This window comes from Rana temporaria, chromosome 9 (assembly GCF_905171775.1).
Source record: "Rana temporaria chromosome 9, aRanTem1.1, whole genome shotgun sequence".
NCBI classification, from domain to species: domain Eukaryota; kingdom Metazoa; phylum Chordata; class Amphibia; order Anura; family Ranidae; genus Rana; species Rana temporaria.
This window is the reverse complement of record NC_053497.1, coordinates 39,576,046-39,598,703: the sequence shown is the minus strand read 5'-3', so window position 1 is coordinate 39,598,703 and position 22,658 is coordinate 39,576,046. Positions and strand designations below refer to the sequence as shown.

General features: G+C 44.1%; 1 protein-coding gene across 1 annotated transcript; it reads left to right on the top strand.

Moving 5' to 3' along the window:
* Positions 1–209: 209 nt before the first annotated feature.
* Positions 210–21,201, top strand: LOC120914519. The gene is made up of 5 exons (XM_040325196.1): positions 210–296; positions 12,195–12,475; positions 14,359–14,392; positions 20,347–20,467; positions 20,537–21,201. The coding sequence occupies exons 1-5, from the start codon at positions 210–212 to the stop codon at positions 20,830–20,832; spliced, it is 819 nt and encodes a 272-aa protein (XP_040181130.1). The 3' UTR covers positions 20,833–21,201.
* The last annotated feature ends 1,457 nt before the right edge of the window (positions 21,202–22,658 follow it).

Below are 22,658 nucleotides of genomic sequence, written 5' to 3'. Positions count from 1 at the left end.
TTGCCGAGAAACTCGGTCATGTGTACGAGGCCTCAGATCCCCCGCTAGCAATTCTGGCCCCTCCAGAGTCCCCCCAGACTAAGAAGCTTGCAATGGGGGTACCTAGTCAGGCTCGTTCCTGAGCCGCTGCTCTGCGTGTCCATTCACACACAGAACTGTGCCTTGGCCACACCCCCTCTCTCTCCTTAATGGCTCATTGGCTGTGATTGATGGCAGATGGAGTCAATGGCTCAGCTAATGAGGAGGTAGAGTCCACGGAGATCTTGTGCACAACGCTGGATCCTGATGTGGTTCAGGTAAGTATTGGGGGGGGGGGGGGCTGGAGTGGAAGTTTTTTTACCTTATTGTAGAGAAAGGTAAAAAAAAGTCTGCCTTTAGAACCACTTTAAGGTCTCTACTCTCAGCTTGCATTGACACCCCCGGTAGATGTTTTGACTTGTAGTTGACTTGATGTTTTGGGGAGGTACTTAGGTCTTTTTAACAGAATTTCAACACAATATATAGACCATGGGGTAGATTCACGTACCTTTAGGCGGGCGTAGCATATCTCCTATACGCTACGCCGCCGTAACTTTGAGAGGCGAGTATGGTATTTTCAAAGATTTTGCCGCCGAAGTTACGGCGGCGTAGCGTATTAGGGCCGGCGTAAGCCCGCCTAATTCAAATGTTGAAGCTGTGGGCGTGTTTTATGTATATTAACTGTGACCCCACGTAAATGACGTTTCGATCAAATGGCGCATGCGCCGTCTGTGGACGTATCCCAGTGTGCATGCTCCAAATTACGTCGGCAAATCGTCATGCTTTCGACGTGAACGTAAATTACGGCCAGCCCCATTCACGGACGAGTTACGCAAACGACGTAAAATTTGAAAAATTTGCCGCGGTTCCGACGTCCATACTTAACATTGGCTGCGCCATGTTTTTGGTGGTTTATGTTTACGCCTGAAAACCCCTTACGTAAACGGCGTATCTTTACTGCGACGGCCGGGCGTACGTTTGTGAATAGGCGTATCTAGCTGATTTACATATTCTAGGTGTAAATCAGCATACACGCCCTTAGCGGCCAGCGTAAATATGCAGTTAAGATACAACGGCATAGGAGACTTACGCCGGCCGTATCTTAGCAACATTTAAGCGTATCTCAGTTTGAGCATACGCTTAAAGTTGCGACGTCGCGCATTCGGAGTTACGGCGGCGTATATACTGATACGCCCATCGTAGGTCTTTAAGAATCTGGCCCCATATGTTCAAAACTACCCTTGTGAACCATTTATAAGCTCAGTGGCCATACATGCTTCTATTTTATTATCTGATCAACACGTGATTAAATAAAAATGATCAAATTAACAAACAATGGGGAAAGAATACTGTAGCTTCTATTCTGATGATTTTAGACTTGGATTTAGATTGGATTCGATCAAAGTGAGTTGATCGGCCAGTACGGAAAATTATTGATCATGTTGATCGGCAGCACTGAGATGCTTTGTTCATGAATTTGATCGTATGTTGATCAATCAGATTGTGGGATTGCATATTGAAAACAGAGATGTGATTGACAATTTACGATCATACCTTCCAAATCCACTTCCCTGGTTTCGTATTGATTGAATGGTTTGTCAGCTATAGATTGAAATCGGGAGACCAATCGAAAAATAAATCAATATTTTATCAAAGTGTGTATAGCCACCATAAGGGACATCGCAAAGTGCCATAGCTCAAAACAATCGGCCAGCAATTATTGTCATTTTGTTGACCCCTCAGAACTGATGAAAGGTTTTCTGAGGTGCACTTTATCAGGCACGGTTCACACTATTGCCGCATCCGGCGCAAGCAGGGGTCCGGTGTGTCCTGGTTCACCGTTTCAGGTCCAATTTCAGCCCGAATTTTGGACCTGAAACGCACCAAAAAAGGCACACTTTTTTCCTGCACACCGCACCAGAGATATGTGAACCGGCTCCATAGAGAGCCAGTCACATTCTCCTGCTATGCGAATTGGATGCGGTAAAAAAAATTCTGATTTTAAGCGGAAAAAAGTGTGCGGTATACGCCGATAAATACGGGTACCTGTTTTATTACTAAAATACAAAGATTTATAAAGGTAATGAGCAATGTTGGTGCGCCCGTCTTTCTTTTTTTTCTTTTTTTTTCAGCGTTGCAATATGGGTCAAGAAGGCTGCAATGTCTTACATATACATATAATTTAACTGTGGATGAGGAAAGGCCCATTGGTGCCGGAGAATTACTCTTGAGCGCAGGGGGTTGTTCTTATTGTCTGCAATGGTGAGCTCTGCCCTGTGCTCAACCCCCATGTAAGCCTTGGCACAGTGAATTTGTGTTGTGCAGAGCATTCTGGGAAGTATTCTAGAGTGGTTTCTAATTATTTGCCTGCAGTTATACAATATTTTTTAAAACTTGCTTTAGAGAGTTTTTACCTGTGACTGTGTGTGAGAAAAAGGCAGCTAATACTTGCGTTAAACTAGGTTCCAGCTATTTATTATTATTAGGGTTGAGCGAACCCGAACTGTAAAGTTCGGGTTCGGTACGGACTTTGGGTTTTTCCCGAACCCGGACCCGAACCCGAATAATTGGAAAAAGTTTGGGTCCGGGATCGGAGTTCGGGGGAAAAAAATGCGCGGAGCTCCCCGCAAATTCAATAACCAGACCCTTTAGTTCTGGTATGGATATTAAGGGGAACCCCGCCGTCAATTTAAAACAAAAATGACGTGCGGTTTCCCCTAAATATCCATAACCAGACCCGTTATCCGAGCACGTTGACCTGGCCGGCCGCAGAAAAGAGGTGGGGACAGAGTGCGGCCCCCCCCTCTCCTGAACCGCACCAGGCCACATGCCCTCAACATGGGGAGGATGTCCCCATGTTGATGGGGACAAGGGTCTCATCCCCACAACCCTTGCCCGGTGGTTGTGGGGGTATGCGGGCGGGAGGCTTATCAGAATCTGGAAGACCCCTTTAACAAAGGGGACCCCCAGATCCTGACCCCCCCCTGTGTGAAATGGTAATGGGGTACATTGTACCCCTACCATTTCACGAAGGAAGTGTAAAGTCTTGTAAAAAAAACACACACACACACACCGTAGAATAAAGTCCTTTGTTAATAAAAAAAAAAAAAACTCCAGCGGTGATAATCCACTTTTTTTTTTAAGTTCGGGTTCGGACCCGAACCCGAACATCCAGGTGTCCGCTCAACTCGAATTATTATGTGTGGCTATATACTGCAGCTGTCTACTTTACCACCCATGTACTTGAGGCCTTATTGCTTAGAGTCATAGGATGCTATCCAATTATAATATGATATAAATAATAATGTATACTTGTATTTATAGTGTTCAGAACTAAACATGAAACATTAAAAATATTTAACTTTTGTTTAGCCAAGTATTAAATAATGCATATGAATTCTTGTGATACTAAAGTCTTTTCTTTTTTTTAAATAACAAATATGTCATACTTACCTGCTCTGTGCAGCGGTTTTGCACACAGCAGCCTGGATCCTCCTCTTCTAGGGTCCCTTACTGGTGCTCCTGGCTCCTTCCTCCTGCCCAGTGCCCCCACAGCTAGCAGCTGACCACACACGGAGCCGTGGTTCGGCCCCACCCCTCCATCTCATGATTGGTTCAATGGCTCCCGCTGCTGCCAAAAGTCAATCAGCAGTGCAAGTCTCTTGTGAACATCGCTGGATCGAGAGGGGGCTCAGGTAAGTAATAGGGGGGTCTGGGGGGGCTCCTGCACAAAAGTATTTTTTACCTAGAATACATAAAGGTAAAAACCTTATGCCTTTACAACCACTTTAACTAGCTACGGACCGCCCGCCGCAGTTGTACTGCGCCAAGTTGGCTCCCCTGCGTGAATCGCCATCTTTGTACCTCGGGCACATACTCGCGATTTGCCCATTTACGAGCGGGGGAGCCACCCAGAGGGTCCGATGGACTCGATGTCAGCCGGCCACCCGCGATCTCTTCAGAGACAGGCAGAACATGGATCTGTCAGTGTAAACAAACAGATCTCTGGTCTGTCAGGGGAGGAGAGACAGATTCTAATCAGCCCAGCCCCCATACAGTTAGAAACACCTCCCAGGGAATACAGTTAACCCCTTGATCGCCCCCTAGTGTTAATCCCTTCCCTGCCAGTGTCATTTATACAGTAATCAGTGGCTATTTTTAGCTCTGATCGCTGTATAAATCTCAGTGGTCCCAAAAAAATTTCAAAAGTGTTCGATCTGTCCGCCGCAATGTTGCTGTCCCGCTAAAAATCGCAGATCACCGACATTACTAGAAAAACAATAAAAAATAAATAAAAATTCCATAAATCTATCCAATAGTTTGTAGATGCTATAACTTTTGCGCAAACCAATAAATATTAGCTTATTGCGTTTTTTATTTTTTTTACCAAAAATATGTAGCAGAGTACATATTGGCTTAAACTGAGGAAGAAATTTGTTTTTTTTTATTTTTTTTAGGGGCATTTTTCTGATAGCAAAAAGTAAAAAATATAGATATATTTTTTCAAAATTGGTGCTTGTTATTTGTTTACACCACCAAAAAAAAAAGCTATATTTGTGTGAGAAAAAAGGACATACATTTTGTTTGGGTACAACATCGCACGACCGCGCAATTGTCAGTTAAAGCGAAGCAGTCCCGTTTAGCAGAAAATTGCCTGGTCATTAAGGGGGCAAATTCTTTTGGTCCTTAAGTGGTTATTATTACAAAAACAAAATTCAAGTAAGTAGAACTACTAGGGCTACTTTTCATGTGTTTACCAGGATAATCTTAACTGCTTTGCGGGGGGGGGGGGGGTTGTTTACCTAGTTGAGTGCTGTGACAGGAGTCACTTTTGGGCACAGAGTGACTAAGAACATATCACTTGGATTACTTAAAATGGGACAGTAATATTTATCCACAATATCTCCCAGGATATATGTAAAGACTATTCTTGGTTTGTTTGATTCTGAACTCAACATGTTAATTGAAAGAGCTGATCACATTGGCCTCTGTACAATGTAGGAGACGAGCCGACTCCTACTGGAGCCCCTGCTATTGTGAGAATATGTCCTGCGTTTAAACTTATGATAATGTATCATCTACTGTGTGAAGCTCGGTGACAACAAGTCTGACCTGTAGTGAAATCCTGATTTATCATAACAAGGACCAGGCTGCTTAAAGAGATTAGTTAATTAGCTCATGTTAATTGGGTTTCTGGTCACAGGTGTGTTTTCAGAGTAATATGAGCAGGATGTATACACTGTATTTAAGACTTGTAGTCTGGTGCTAATAAAGTCAGATTCCTGCTTGACCCTCAACACAGAGCCTCGTCTCGTATTTGGGGGGGAATTATTCGTATGGGTTTCTTATTCGGCTGATTGGAGCATTCGGTAACTGCCTGTGTATTCGGGAATGGAATGTCCTAAACGACTTTAACCCCTTTCATTACTCGGGGTGTCGTTACAAGTGTCTGAAGCTCAGATTATACATACAACTAAGAACTAAATGGCTAATATCCCCTCTCTCTCTCTTCTAAACAGCTCCACCGAGTTTCAATAATAAAGATTAAATCTCAACAGGAAAAAGTACTGCTGTGCTTTCTGTGTAGGAAAACCAGAGTGCTCTGCAGAAATATTGTCATGGATGCAGCTACTATAAATAAAGAACAAGGTGCAATTTAGAAATATGTTTCCGCATTTAACACACACTTAACGAAATGGGGTTCATATTTGTCTCACGCTTTCTAAATGAATCCTTGGTATTAATTTTAATCATTTTACACATCATCTCTTCTCTAGAGGAGTAGCACATGATCTCAGTATCATCTCTCCACCCCTGTTCAGTGCCCGGGTATATTGTGTGTCCTGCTGAAGATTAGTGTCACTGCTACAGATATAATTGCTTTTTAATCCATAGAAACTGTTCCTGAGCTCTGGGAACGTCCTGTAATCCACACATGTCCGAGAGCTCAGACTAAATATGAGAATGAGAGGACATGCAGAGTCTAATACGTCTAGAGGGACAGACAGACCTCCACCAAATGAATATCTCACAAGCAGTCTAAGGAATTCCTCAGAATTCCTTATGTATTGTCATTACAGAAAGTTGAGTTTGTTTGGCAAACTTTCTTGGAGTCTGTCCTCAGCCCCCCTTTACAGCACAGTCCCATCTTTATATCAGTGTCCTCAGCCCCCCTTTACAGCACAGTCCCATCTTTATATCAGTGTCCTCAGCCCCTCTTTACAGCAGGGGTCGTCAACCCCCGGGCCGCGGCCCACTATCGGGCCGTATCGCCTCTGCAGCTGGGCCACAGCGGGCAGCATGACATTGTAAGGCGGGCAGGTGGATCAGAAAGGCGGGCTGGCGGATGAGAGAAGCGCGCTCTCACTCTTTGCCCACTTGCTGGTCCTACACTCACGTCTGCTCACTCTCCGCCACCTCCCTTGATTGGTCGCTTTCCGATCTAGGGGCAGGATACGCCGACGTCACGTCTCCATGACGACGTCGGCAACGATCCCCTTGCTACGATGTGCGTGCGCGGCCCGCTACACGGTCTCCCTGCACATCCACGTCAGACGCCTTGAGCGTGGCTGGTTGTTAGGTTACCGCCGCGGCACACACGAATACCATCCAATCGCCATTACATCTCTCACCGCCTGACCTTTTACTCCGGTCTCCTGCCCCCACTCAACGACCACTGAACCAGTGCTACCAATGCAGTGACAATCCAAATCTGGTGGCACTGGCAGGTGATGTGGCAAGTGGCATTCCTCATCTGGTGGCACTGGCAGGTGACGTGGCACATGGCATTCCTCATCTGGTGACACAGGCAGGTGACATGGCATTCCTCATCTGGTGGCACTGGCAGGTGACGTGGCAAGTGGCATTCCTCATCTGGTGGCACTGGCAGGTGACATGGCAAGTGGCATTCCTCATCTGGTGACACAGGCAGGTGACATGGCATTCCTCATTTGGTGGCACTGGCAGGTGACGTGGCAAGTGGCATTCCTCATCTGGTGGCACTGGCAGGTGACATGGCAAGTGGCATTCCTCATCTGGTGGCACTGGCAGGTGATGTGGCATTCCTCATCTGGTGGCACTGGCAGGTGACGTGGCAAGTGACATTCCTCATCTGGTGGCAGGCGACGTGTAAAGTGACAAGCTGCATCTGGTGGCAGGCGACATGGCAAGTGACACGCTCATGGCTCCCACTGATTCTGCATTATGGTGAGTTGAACTATTTAATTTATATTACAATGTAATATAAGAAATAATGTTCTTCAATCATTCTGACACCATACCAACCATGGTGTCGTGATGATTGAAGCGCCAACAGCAAAACACCAGCTATTTCCCCGATAAATTACCCACGAAAAATCGTTTACCCCCCGCATGTGCGTACATCCCCCCCCCCCGCCAGGCCTTGGCACAATTTTCTTCCATGCAGCCAGTCCCCGTTGCCAAATAGGGTGGGGACCACTGCTTTACAGCACAGTCCCCCCCTTATATCAGTGTCCTCAGCCCCCCTTTACAGCACAGTTCCCCCTTTATATCGGTTTCCTCAGCCCCTCTTCCCCCCCCCCTTTACAGAACAGTCCCCCTTTATATCAGTGCCCTCAGCCTCCCTTTATAGCACAGTCCCCCTTTATATCAGTGTCCTCAGCCCCCTTTACAGCACAGTCCCCCCCTTTATACATTTCAGTGTCCCTTTAGATTGCAATCCCATTTACATCACAGTTCCCCTTTACAATAATGTAAGGAGACTGCACTGTAAAGGGGAGCTGTGATGTACAGGGAGCTGCACTGTGATATAAAGGGGACTGCACTGTACAGGGGCACTATAATGATTACAGTGTCCCTGTACAGTGTAGTCCCCTTTATATTACAGTGCCCTAGCAACCACAGCCTCCTCCATCACAGTGCCCCTGAAGTCTGCCCCTCCCCTCCACTCTTCCCCATTCTAATGTCTGCTTCCCCTGCACAGGACTCCTACCTCTGGCAGGGCAGAGGCTTTGATCAGTCCCTGTGTCTTCTCCTGCCTCCCCCTCCTGCCAGACGATGTCATCCTTTCACCAAGGCAGGGGGGTAAGAGGAGCTCTCCATTCCGATCTGCAGCTCGATCCGATCCGCCCCCCTGCACTGCTGATTGGATGACATTGTCGGCCAGGTGGGCAGAGGAGCCAGGAGAGGACAAACAGGAATTGATGCACAGCAGGAGTAATCGCCAATCGTGGTTTGTGACAGCCCTATATGGACCGCGGCTGCCGCTCATCTCCTGCTGTGTGGCCCTGTCATCAACAGGCCGCAGACTTGCAGCGGTCTGCGGCCCAGGGGCTTGGGACCCCTGCTTTACAGGTGACCAGTTTAAAGTTACACAGGAGGTCTGGAGCTAGAATTATTGCTCTCGCTCTGACGTTCACATGTGTGGCGCATTTACGTATGTATACAGGACCAATGTGTGCATTCACCTTTGCGCGTGAGCAAGGGGGGACATGGGCACTTTAAAAAAATATATAATTTCATTATTTTTTTATTTATTTTTAATCACTGTATCTTTCTTTTTAGATTGTTATCAACTTTATTGCTATCAGAAGGGATGAACAACATCCCTTGTGATAGCATGGGCTATGACAGGTCCTCTTTATGGAGAGATCTGGGGTCTTTTAACTCTTAGTGAAATGACCCCAAATACGTTGAATACAAATAAATAATGATTTAATAAATTATAACTGTTTCCCTTATCTCCTATCATAGTCAGTCTAGGTCTCTGCCTATAAATGAAAATGATTTTCAGTCAGCAGTGAGATAAGAGGATCAAAGGACTGTCCCATATTCTTTAATACCTATAGACTTTATTATGGTCAAAAGCAGAAAATAAAGATTTAGAATTTTTTTTTTTTTTTTTTAACATATGTAATATTGTATATTAAAAAGCTTTTTCAGGCAGTAGATTTAGTCTCGTATTAATTTTTTTTCTATTATTATGTAGCCCACTGAATTGTCCATATGGGTGGATTTCGCCTATGTTTTGGTGACAGTTGTAGATTTTTTGCTGGATTCATAAAGACCGCTGCATCTTTAAGGCGGTGTAGTGTATCATATTTACGCTACGCCGCCTTAAGTTAGATAGGCAAGTACTGTATTCACAAAGTACTTGCCTCCTAACTTACGGTGGCGTAGCGTAAATGTGGCCGGCGTAAGCGCGCCTAATTCAAATTAGGCTGAGGGGGAGTGTTTTATGTTAATGGGGGGTGACCTGACGTGATTGACGTTTTTTCCGAACGGCGCATGCGCCGTCCGTGTACATATCCCAGTGTGCATTGCGGCAAAGTACGCCGCAAGGATGTATTGGTTTCGACGTGGATGTAAATTACGTCCAGCCCTATTCACGGACGACTTACGCAAACTACGTAAAATTTTCAAATTTCGACGCGGGAACGGCGGCCATACTTAACATTACTAGTTCAGCTATTTGATGGAATAACTTTACGCCTGAAAATGCCTTACGTAAACGGCGTATCTTTACTGCGACGGGCGCACGTACGTTCGTGAATAGGGTTATCTAGTGATTTACATATTTTACGCCAACCTCAATGAAAGCGCCACCTAGCGGCCAGCTTAAATATTGCACCCTAAGATACGACGGCGCAGGCTGTCGTATCTTAGCTATGTTTTAGTGTATCTCAGTTTGAGAATACACTTAAACTTAGGACGGCGCAGATTCCGAGTAAGGTCGGCGTATCTACTGATACGCCGGCCTAACTCTTTCTGAATCTAGCTATTTATTTCACTTTTAGGGCCTATTCACCCCTTTCTGTTCTTGTGTGTTACATTAAAGTGGTTGTAAACCCTCTGGGGAAAGTTACACCTACAGGTAAGCCTAGATTAAAGCTTACCTGTAGGTGTTTGCAATATCTCCGAAACCTACCCGGTTTAGGAGATATTTGCCAAAAACAATACACTAATGTCTAAGGAGCTGTTTTTTTTCTTCAGAATTTTTAATTGCAGATATTTCTTTTTACATTCAGTAAAATCTGTGTTTATAGAATCAGCAGGTGATTTCCCGGCCCGCTCCTTAGCAACCAGCTTTTGGGGGGTCCCCAGACTGTTTCTGACAAATACTACATGTGATACCACCAGCAAAACCCTGGTGATAAATATTGCATGTTTTTTACTCTCTGTTCTGTTTGGGAATTGGACTTAAAGTGGTTGTACACCCTGTACAGCCACTTTTACCTACAGGTAAGCCTATATTAAGGCTTATGCCGCGTACACACGACCGTTATTCATGTCATGGAAAAAAAAACATTTTCTCAACGTGATTTGTCGTGATTCCTCTCAAGCCTGCCTTGCATACACACGTTCGTGAAAAAAAAATGCTCGAGCAAAGCGTGGTGACGTACAACACGTACGACGGTACTATAAAGGGAAAGTTTCATTCGAATGGCGCCACCCTTTGGGCTGCTTTTGCTGATTTCCCCGTCTCATAACTTGCTTCTGAGCATGCGCGTTTTTTCCCCCTCGTTAAAGTGTACACGACCGTTTTTCACCACGTGAAAAAGAACGAAGTGAAAAACGATGAGAAAAAATAGAGCAGGTTCTAAAAAAAAATCGCCCATTTTTCTCGTTAAGAAAAATGCTATGGAGCCTACACACGACCGTTTTTCACGACCAATATAAAAAATTGCATTTTTCTCTTCATGAAAAACGGTCGTGTGTACGCTGCATTACCTGTAGGTGCTGGAAATATCTCCTAAACCTCCACGGTTTAGGAAATATTTTTCAAGAAAATATTTACACTGTGCCAATGTCTATGGCGCATGCCCACTTTAGAAAGGGCAGATAGTTCCATTTCTAAAGGGGTCATGCCATGACTGGCGGCTCCTGCGTGCATGCGCGGGAGTGACCGCGTCTCGGGCCAGTCACATAGCCGGAGTTCACGGCACCAGGAGGAAGAGGGGTGAAGATGGACCCTCACTGCTACTGGGGACAGTGGTGACATCGGAGGCTTTGGTTTCAGGTAAGTGACACATAATGGGCTACTATGCGATGCAAAAATACTGCATAATCTCAATTTTCTTTTTTTTTCGTGAATTGGATTTTATTTACTGCATTCGACGTGATCATGTTATCGCATGTGGTAAACATTAGTGAATTGACCCCTGTGTCTTCTAATATTTTTCAACCTTAAAAAATGTATTTTAATCATAGCTATGACTAATGCCGCGTACACACGGTCAGAATTTCCGACAACAAATGTTCGATGTGAGCTTGTTGGCGAAAAATCCAGCCGTGTGTAGGCTCCATCGGACATTTGCTGTTGGAATTTCCAACAACAAAAATTTGAGAGCTGGTTCTCAAATTTTCCGACAACAAAAGTTGTTGTCGGAAATTCCGACCGTGTGTACACAATTCAACGCACAAAAATTCTACGCATGCTCGGAATCAATTTGACGCATGCTCGGAATTATTGAACTTCATTTTTCTCTGCTTGTCGTAGTGATGTACGTCACCGCGTTGTTGACGTTCGGAATGTTCGACAACAATTTTGTTCATGCAAGACAAGTTTGAGCCAACATCTGTTGGAAATGTATCTACGGTTTTGTTGTCGGAATGTCAGATCATGTGTACGCGGCATAAGACTCTTTTTTAAGGTTAACCTGTTAGTGTAGGCAGGCTTTTAACTGTATGCCTTTGTGTGGATAATATTTTTTGGAACCTTGGACTGTGTGCGGAATCATCCATAAATGATGTCTTTAAAGTGTTGTTGCTAGGCAGAATAGTTAATCTTCCCACTTCCTGCACCTAGGTGCTTAATGCTTCCTAACCTACACCGCACAGACTCCTGGGAATGTAGTGGGTGTAACTTTCCAGGAGTCTGCATTCCCCAGTCACAAAGAATCATGTGACTTGGACAGCACAGGTGCTGAAACCTGATCTGACACTGCTTGTGCAGCACTGAGCATGTGCGAGATTTGCAAGGCTGAAATCCAGGAAGTCATACAGTCTGGCTTCATGATGCCCACACTTAAGATGGCCCCAGTCAATTTCTATTTTATAAAGTGTCTAAATGCTGTAACAACCTAACAAAACGGACCTTAGTTTACAGACTAACTTTACTAGAATACATTAAGCTTGTGTATTACAGGGGTATTTATATTTAAAAAGTGAAATTGTGGCCGGAACTCCGCTTTAAGGCATATGTTTCTCCATCCATAGGCGGATTCCTTTTCAAGCAGTGGAAAGAAAGATATCTCCAACTTACACAGGAAGGTAGCCTCCTCGTGTTCCGGGATGCCGATTCCTCAGCTGACCTGGAGATCCCATTACTGTCTCGATGCCAAGCAATATTAGAGGGCATTGAGCTGGGTGAAATGCCCAAGCTGCCAGCTGGCACACAGAAGAGCAGCTGTTTAGGATTGTCTCTGAGCGATGGTAGAACACTACTGCTCCTGGCTCCGGATTCACAGGAATGCAGGTATTTGAACAATTAGCAGACCTGAATTATTAATCTAATTGCTTAAAGATTGGTCTGAAGGATTGGGACTATTCTTTCTAATCCTGGGTTCCTCCAGAGTTTGCTAGGAGATCCTTAAGAAAGGAGCATTTTTTTTCCACTTAGAAGACAGCAATGCTCTTTTTCGCTATCTGCATAGTTGCCAACTGTCCCGAATTTCCCGGGACATTCCTGGGATTTAGACACTTTTCCCGATTTTATTGTGTCCCGGGAAATCCGTTTTTTCCTAATTTTTTGCCACCGCTGCTAGAGGTCCCCGACTGGCAGTCCGCATTTTTATTTCCCAACTATGTCACACCTACAAACGAATACCCCACCCCCTAATTATAAGACCCCGCCTACAGACAAAAAAGTGTCCCTATACATTTTTTTACAATGTTGCCAACTACAGTATGTATCTGTAAGATGGGGATTCTTCCCACTGACCACAAATGTAAGGAGCATGATCCCCCCTGACCATCGCATTAATGTATGGTGATCTGTAAATATAGTAATTATTAGAAGTTCCCTGAGACTGAAAGGGAATCCTCTGTGTTAAATCGCTTTGGCTGTGCATGCTGAACCAAGGTTCTAGTCATATTTAAAATAACCCATGAGAGTCAATATAGTAGAATTCCAGGTTTGGTTATTTTATACATTATTACACTGGTCCAGTTTTAACCAATGTAACTATGCCTATACCAAACCTGACCAATGACCTTGGAAGATGGAAATCACTGAATGAGCCATTACTAGAAAAAACAAATAAAGCTGCGCCAAAAAAAAAAAAAAAAATTGTTCAATCATAAGGAGTAACCCCTATAATGGTGAAATCAGTTCATGTAAATTAAGTTCAATAGTCCACAGTGAGTGTTTACACAGCAAAGAAGTGGTTAAGCCGAATCCTCCAGCAGACACACTCATGCAATTAATCCTTAACAGACCACCACTACGTGAGAAAAGCTTGTCTGAAGTGATCCCTTCACCAGTAAAAAGGGGCTGCTTACCAGAGGGTAAGCCAATTGTGCATTTGGCTATAACCCAGCCGCGGCCTTTAATCCACCAGATCACAAATCACAATGGGGGAAACAGCACTCAGGAACCCGCCAGATGACACTCTCCCATATGCAAAGTTAGGAAACAAAAGAGGGGTTCAATGGGGGTAGGGCCTTTTAACCGATGGTGTGTAGGCGAGACGGACCATCAGTCAGCTTCATCAGTTAACCGATGAAAACGGTTCATCGGTCCGTTCTCATCGGATGGACTGATCGTGTGTACAAGGCTTTAAGGTGGAGACTGCGATCCAGGTCTTCTCATCCACATCAGTGCCTGACCTCACAAATGCGCTTCTGGAAGAATGGTCAAACGTTCCCATAGACACACTCCTAAACCTTGTGGACAGCCTTCCCAGAAGAGTTGAAGCTGTTTTAGCTTCAAAGGGTGGGCCAACTCAATTTTGAACCCTACTGACTAAGACAGGGATGCCAATAAAGTTCCTGTGTGTGTCCCAGGAGGTGTACAATAACTTTGGTACTTTAAGGGGTTGAACATAAGTCAGAAGTGGTAGTAAAGTCAGGAGCTAAGCAAGCTATATACTGTATGTAAAATACCAATAAGGATGAAATAGTTTTTCGCAAAACGGGGATGCATATATGAAAATGTACCCTCTATTGTATGTAACAATATACATATCTTTTATATATCTACGGTAACTTTATATATTTTCCTTATCCTGCACCATACCTTATTAAAGTAGCAGAATTTGTAGAATATTGTGCATAGTATATGACTTAGTGAAGTTTTTTTTTTTATGCTTTAACAGATTTACAATTATGACTTCATTTATTTTACTGTTTCCTTTGTAGCAAATGGATAAATATCTTACGGAAAGTGAAAGAGGTCAGTAAAACCGCGCTGTACAACTTCATCCTGTTTCCACCTTGAAAATATATATTTTTATATTATAGATTCAACTAACAATGTGATTGCAATGTTACATTTTATTGGGCTCTGCTTTGTAGCTGAAAATAACTGTCACTTTTTTTAAAAGAAGTATGCGTATCTTTGTGTGTAAGCTTTGTAAATTGTGATTGTGTGTATTATCGTGTCTTTGTCCTATAAGTAAATAATATGTTCTATTTTGACCACCTGCTCCTCCTCAGCCAACTACACTCCCTTGGCCTCTATGATTCTGCTTTATCCTTCTTCTCCTCCTACCTATCTCAGCGCACTTTCAGTGTCACTTACAACTCCATCTCCTCCGCTCCTCTTCCTCTTTCTGTTGGGGTACCCCAAGGCTCTGTCCTTGGGCCCCTTCTATTCTTGCTCTATACCTCTTTCCTGGGCCAGTTGATAACCTCCCATGGCTTCCAATGCCACCTCTATGCCGACGACACCCAGATCTATCTCTCCATTCCTCAACTCACCCCCTCGATCTCCTCACGGATCTCAAACTTACTGAATGACATATCAGTATGGGTGTCACAACGCTTTCTCAAACTCAATCTTTCTAAAACTGATCTTGTTATATTTGCTCCTTCCCAGTTCCCCCCAGGGACTTTACCATTAAGATCAACAACACAATCATTGGTCCCTCCACACATGCCAGGGTGCTGGGTGTAATCCTTGACTCTTACCTCTCCTTCAGCCCCCACATCCAATCACTGGCTAAATCCTGCCGCCTTAAAGCGGGAGTTCAACCATTTTTTTTTTTTTCCCCCTTAGCTTCCTGCTCGTTCGGTCTAGGGGAATCGGCTATTTGTATTAAAATATGATCCGTACTTACCCGTTTTCGAGCTGCATCTTCTTCCGTCGCTTCCGGGTATGGGTCTTCGGGAGCGGCCGTTCCTTCTTGATTGACAGTCTTCCGAAAGGCTTCCGACGGTCGCATCCATCGCGTCACTCGTAGCCGAAAGAAGCCGAACGTCGGTGCGGCTCTATACTGCGCCTGCGCACCGACGTTCGGCTTCTTTCGGAAAAATCGTGACGCGATGGATGCGACCGTCGGAAGCCTCTCGGAAGACTGTCAATCAAGAAGGAACGCCCATTCCCGCAGCCCATACCCGGAAGCGACGGAGAGGATGCATCTCGTAAACAGGTAAGTAATGCTCATATTTTAAAACAAATAGCCGATTCCCCTAGTAAAAACGAGCAGGAATCTAAGGCTAAAAAATGCCCTCTAAGGGTGAACCACCGCTTTAACCTCCGCAACATCTACAGAATGTGACCCTTCCTGACTAATGACACCACAAAGCAACTTATTCACTCCTTAATTATTTCCCGCCTTGACTACTGCAACTCTCTCGTTAAAACCTTACACAGGCTATCCCCCCTTCAGTCTATTATGAATTCTGCTGCTAGACCAATACACTTCACTAACCAATCCGTGACTGCTGCTCCTCTCTGCCAATCCCTTCACTGGCTTCCCTTACCCCACCATATAAAATTCAAAATGCTAACCACAACATACAAGGCCATTCACAACATGGCCCCCAGCTACATCACTAACCTCATCTGCAGATATCGCCCAAATAATCCCCTCCGCTCCTCCTGCCCTCTAGCTCCCTTGTTACCTCCTCCCATGCTCGCCTTCAGGACTTCCGCAGAGCCTCTCCTATCCTCTGGAACTCCCTGCCGCGGTATGTCCGATCAGCCCCTAGCCTCTCCACCTTTAGGAGATCCCTGAAAACTCACCTATTCATGGAAGCCTATCCCACACCCACCTAACAACTGTCCCCGAGCCACCCCCATCAAATCATTCTCCGCAGCTATTACCCTTTGTACCACCACCCCCTCCATTTAGAATGTAAGCTCTACGAGCAGGGCCCTCCTGTACCTTCTGTATTGAACTGTACTGTAATTGTGCTGTCCCCCCTCTACATTGTAAAGCGCTGAGTAAACTGTTGGCGCTATATAAATCGTGTATAATATTAATCATAATAATGTTCTCCCCATATATAGCATTTAATCATCTTGGTTTTATGGAAAGGTGACATAGGCAGTGACGTTGGGTGGCAGTTCACAGGAATAGCAGACACTATCTGTAAGAAGAACTCAGTTAAGTATTCTTTTGTCACAATCTAACCCTAATGAAAATTTTTGAAAACCAGTACATTTTTGGGTGCAAAGCTTGCTAACAGGAAAATTTCTTGCTGCCTATCACAAATAGTCAAAATTATTGGCTCATTTTGAGACCAGAACTTGAGAAATTACAGTTAGAAGCTACTTTCTTGCTTTGGGCATAGAATTTTGTCCACATTTTATACATAATCCCCCTAATTTTGCCAGCAAGTACTATAATGCCGGGTACACACGATCGGGCTTTTGCCCGGCCAAATCACATCGGAATTCCATTGGAGAAAAATAGAACATGTTCTATATCTAAACTCCGATGGAATTCACTGGAATTTCCAATTAAAAAACTGCGATGGGCTACACACGATCGGAATATCCGATTGAAAAAGTCTGTCTGATTTTTTCCATCGGAAATTCTGATCGCGTGTACAAGGCATAACTATAAGGGCTCATTCGTACGGCTTGTTTTATTGTGCAGACTGGAGTGTATTGTGCGTGGGTGGTGAAGGGTGGTGCCTTGCATTGTTTTTTTTTTAACTTTATTGAAATGTCATGCAATGTACTGTAGTGACAGGTGGTGACTTCAGATAAACTGCGGTGTATTGTGGAAAAATGCAGCATACAACCTCAAGGCAGCTCTATGATGTGAGGTGAGCCTGTGTTGATCTGTGTAGATTAACGCAGATTACCGCACATAATGTGATTAACTCCTAATCACTTTAATACAGCTTTTGACTGAAAAAGAAATATAGACAAACATTTTTTTTTTCCATTTTGGATAGAGTCAATTTTTTCCTGCCATTAGTGTCCCATTAGGCCCCGTACAGACGAGCGGACAGTCTGATGAAAACGGTCCGCCGGACCGATTTCATCGGACATGTCCGCTGGGAGATTTCGGTCTGATGGCTGTTCACACCATCAAACCGAAATCCACGTGGACAGAGAACGCGGTGACGTAGACGACACCGACGTTCTCTATCGCGCGAGTTCAATGCTTCCACGCATGCGTCGAATCAATTTGACGCATGCGCGGGATTTCTGTCTGCTGGTTAGACGTACTAACCAGCGGACATGTCTGCCGGACAGCTTCCCAGTGGACATGTTTCTTAGCATGCTAAGAAACATTTGTCTGCTGGAAATCTGTCCGCTAGCCTGTACACACGATCGGATCTGTCCGCTGACACTGGTCGGCGGACCAGTTTCAGCGGACATGTCTGGTCGTGTGTACGAGGCCTTAGGGAGATTTCCCTTCACTTTCTGTCCCATAGCCCAACATAAAGTGAGATGAAATCCCTGCAATTTAAAGGAACTCCTTGGGGGCCCCCTGGCCAACAGAACTAGTGTCCCCATTGGAAGATTACCACTTTTCTGGGGACAACCCAAAATGTGGGATTTTCTTTTTACTTTCAATGATAATGGTAAGCAGGACAAATAGGAGGAGTCTCCCTAATGGGGACACAGACAGCAGATCAGGTTTGCCCTTAGTTATACTTTATTGGGAGATGTTGGTAGTAGGTTGCCTGGAACTTTTCAGCCTGATTAGCAAATTGGAATTTGTCGAAATTTGGGCTAGTCAAAATTGTCCAGGATCTCGTCAGAAGAATGGCAGGGGTAGGGTGAATATATTAACTACATTTTATACTTATAGTTTTTTTTTATTTTAATGTAGAAGTTAGGCATTAAGGAGGGGTCCATCAATAAACAGGCATACCTTGTTTGTAGTGAAAATTTTGTGTAAAATCAGACCCTTGACACGTAGGGGGAGATTTACTAAAACAGGAACACTCAGAATGTGGTGCAGCTGTCCATGGTAGCCAATCAGCTTCTAAATTCAGCTTGTTCAATTAAGCTTTAAGGCCCCGTACACACGACCGAACATGTCCGATGAAACTGGTCCGCGGGAGCTTTTGGTCTGATGTGTGTACACAGCATCAGACCAAAATCCCCGCGGACAGAGAACGCGGTGACGTATAAGACACCGACGTTCTCAAACACGGAAGTGCAATGCTTCCACGCATGCGTCGAATCAATTCGACGCATGTGCGGGAATTCGGGGCGCTGGTTACACGTCGTAACCAGCGGACATGTCCGATTGGGTGTACTAACCATCGGACATGTCCGACGGACATGTTTCCAGTGAACAAGTTTCTTAGCTTGCTAAGAAACTTTTGTCCGCTGGAAACCTGTCCGCTAGGCCGTACACACGGTCGTACATGTCCGCGGAAAATGGTCCGCGGACCAGTTTCAGCGGACATGTTCGACCGTGTGTAGGCCGCCTAACAATAAAACCTTGAAGCTGATTGGTTTCTATGCTGCACCAGACTTTGCACTCTTCGGTTTTAGGAAATCGCCCCATAGAGTCAGGCTCAGACAAATGAGCAGATGTTACACCACTGTGTACATCCTACGCCTGAAATCCAAGGCACTCTACAAGGACACAGAGACTGATTTTAAGATTACAGGTATATGTAGGCACCATGAGACAGTGCACACCATTCTAGCCCTTCGTTTGCAGCAAACTGTTTTATACCAAACTTCAGTGCACTTTACCTGAGAGAATATATGCCATTATCAAAATAGCATTTGAGGAATGTATAATGCTAACCTTGGACCTGTAGGGTTATCTTGCTGGCACTGTTATCTTAAAGGATAAGTTCACCTTTGTTCACCTTTTTTTTTTCTTTTCTAAATTCCAGCTCCCCTATGTACCAATATAGCATTAATGTACTTATTTTTCAAAAATAAAACAGCTTTCCATTAATTCTACGCCAGCTTACATTACACTCTTTATAGCTGTTTAAACACACTTCTTGATTACTTCTGTCTTACTTCCTGGTCAAACTTTAGGTCATGACACAGGAAGCAGTTGACCAGCCGATCTCATTAGCACACACCCTGCATCATCTACCCTCAGCTGGTCAACTCCTTCCTGTGTCATGACCTAAAGTCTCACCAGGAAGTAAGGCAGAAGTAATCGAGCAGTGATTTTAAACAGCTATGAAGAGAGTGAGGTAAGACTGTGTAGAACTAATGGGAAGTTGTTTTATTTTTGCAAAATAAGTACATTAATGCTATATTGGTACATAGGGGAGCTGGCATTAATAAAAAAAAAATAAAAAAAATAAAAGTCGAACAAAGATGAACTTAGCCTTTATGGTATTGATGTTGATGTAAATTATCCGGTTCCCGGGCAGGCTGCTTATACATCCCTGAGGATCTTCACAGTCTCATTGGCTTGTAGTGTAGTGCTGCGTGGTCCAGATACAACTTTATTCCATTAAAAGGCAGGGGTACAATCTAAACACTAGCCAATGCATTTGGGGGTTCAAGAGTGCCCCCTTCATCAGGACTAGAAAGAACAAAAGAAGATCTCCATATCAATCTGATATCAATACAATATCCCTTCCATGGGGGTCATAATTAAAACCAAAATAAAAACAAGTATTGACTATTACTATTGACTATTAGGTTTTAATTATGACCCAGTAGAGAGGATATGGTATTTATATCAGAGTGATATGGAGATCTTCTTATGCTCTTTCTAGCCCTGATGAAGGGGGTGATCTTGGCCCCCCAAAACATGTTGGCTACTTTTTTTCGATTGTACCCCTGACCTTTAATGCCATAAAGTTGTATCTGGACGTGTTGCTTCAGTTTAAATTTTTTATAAATAAAAATAGCATTGTCACTGTTCTCCAGGACTTTTACCATAATAATAGTTACTTCTATTACTAGTTACTCACTTTCTGTAGAAGACAAACCTTTAAAATTTCTTCTAGAGTCTGTACCAGCCTCCACTCTCTCCAACCAGCTGCATGCTCCACCATAAATCGCCCATCCGAAGATGCTGTTTTAGTGATGTTTCCAGCCAAAGTAAGGATAAAACTCAAGAGAAGGAAGGTAGGTGATACCTTTACTGTGAGTCTCCTTTTTATAGCAGATCTCATTAACCCCTGTTGCTTCTTACAGGTAGAGCAGCTCACTGTAAAGAGAAGTGCCCCCCTCACTGCCTCCGCCATGGCTCCCAGCTGCATTGGGGTGTGAAGACGGCATGTGTGCTTATGGGTGGAGCTGCAGCTGGACCAACCCTGGGAAACATGGTCACCTCAAGTCATGGGGCCCGTGTTGTTGAACCTGCTTCTCCGGATTTTCGGGAGTTAGGGTATCACCCCTCAGCAGATGCAGAGGGTGGCCAGTTTGATGTGGATTTTGAGGGTATGGACCAGGATTACAATGCTTTTGATTTCGGTGGATTTGCCTTTTAAAAGATTTCTGTTTGTAACCCCCAAAGTAAGACTACATTGTTCTTCTTGGAACCTGATATTGGTCAAATGACAGTGGGAAAATTGCTTCACATCCCTGGAAAATGTGTATTTTTTTTTTAACAGAGGTAAACATTTGTTCTAGACCATAAGAACTTACGTTGGTGGAGTAATTATTGTTTTTTTTTAATGTGAAGCAAATCTTTCAAGATTCAATCAACCTAAAAGATATCCCTAACTCTAAAACACCTTCCATCTACCTGAACTCCTAACACCTATTTGAATCACTAAAATAATTTAACTTCAATCCTAATGGTTAAAGGGGTTGTAAAGGTTCGTTTTTTTATTTTCTAAATATGTTCCTTTAAGCTAGTGCATTGTTGGTTCACTTACCTTTTCCTTCCATTTCCCTTCTAAATGTTTTTTTTCCTTTGTCAGAATTTCTAATTTCCTGTTCCTCCTCAGTAATCTTGCCCCCATCATCTGAACCGTTCTGGCTGGGGGTTAGTCAGCGTGCTCGCCCCCTCCCTTGGGACTACATTGTGAACAGCGTTTCCCCGCAGAGATGTAGTCCCAAGGGAGGGGGCGAGCACGCTGACTAACCCCCAGCCAGAACGGCTCGTATGACGGGGACATATGAGTATGAGGTTTCTCATCTGTAAATCTACCCAGAATCTCGACGAGAAAAATAGAGAACCTGCTCTCTATTTTCTCGTCGAGATTCTTGTCGGCCTGTTTCCCGACGAGAAACCTGAGAGTGTATATACTTGCCTGTCGCCATGGAAACCCGCGCATGCTCGAAATGACTTTGACGCATGCACGGTAGCTTCCACGGCATAGGTAGGGTGAAGCAAGATGGCAGCGACGGCATCAAATGTGACGAGCGCATGCTCGTCGTACGTGATGATGTCACTGCGTTCTTGCCTTTCAAGAGAACCACGGTTCTTTTGAAAGGTCTGTCTGTACACTCGGGCGGCTAGAGATTCTTGCCAAGAATCTTGTCGGGAAAAACTATGTTTTTTTCCTGACGAGATTCTTGCCCGTGGGTACGATGCTTTACTCTGTACCTTGTAAATTATGCAGACATATCATATCTGCATCTTTGTATTGTATCCACAAGGTACCCAGCAGCAGGAAAGTCAAAGGTCTTAAAGCAAACTTGTGCTTTGCTCACACACCGCTTTAGTCAAAATGTATATTTTGTGTAAATGGCCTAAATGGGCTAAGTTATTCCCAAGTGGTCACGGAATAAACTAATTTTTGGTGATTCTGCTCAAAAATGTTAGTCTGAGGGGTAGTGTAGGTGAGATGCTGCCTGGATTCATATCTCCAAACTGTCCAAATGAGTCTTTAAATGAGCCTAGTGGGTTGGATTTATCAGCTCCCTACAATGCGTGGAACCCCTAAGATAAGTAGGGGGTCACCTAAATTGAGAATTTCATGCAGAGATATACTGAAAGGAACAACAGTCGTCTCAAGAGTCCAAAGTTCTTTATTAGTATCAACAGGACAGCAAAAGGCAGCCAATGTGTCTTGGGGGCTTCAAATTCTCCTTCATCAGGCCTACAAAAATAGGCAAACAACGAACAATTAGGGGTGTTCGCGGCAAATTCGAAAAGCCGTGGAACACCCTGTTAAAGTCTATGGGAGAAATCTAAAGTGCTAATTTTAAAGGCTAATATGCAAGTTATTGTCCTAAAAAGTGTTTGGGGACCTGAGTCCTGCCCCAGGGGACATGTATCAATGCTAAAAAAGTTTTAGAAACAGAAGTTTTTTCAGGAGCAGTGAATTTAATAATGCTTAAAGTGAAACAATAAAAGTGAAATATT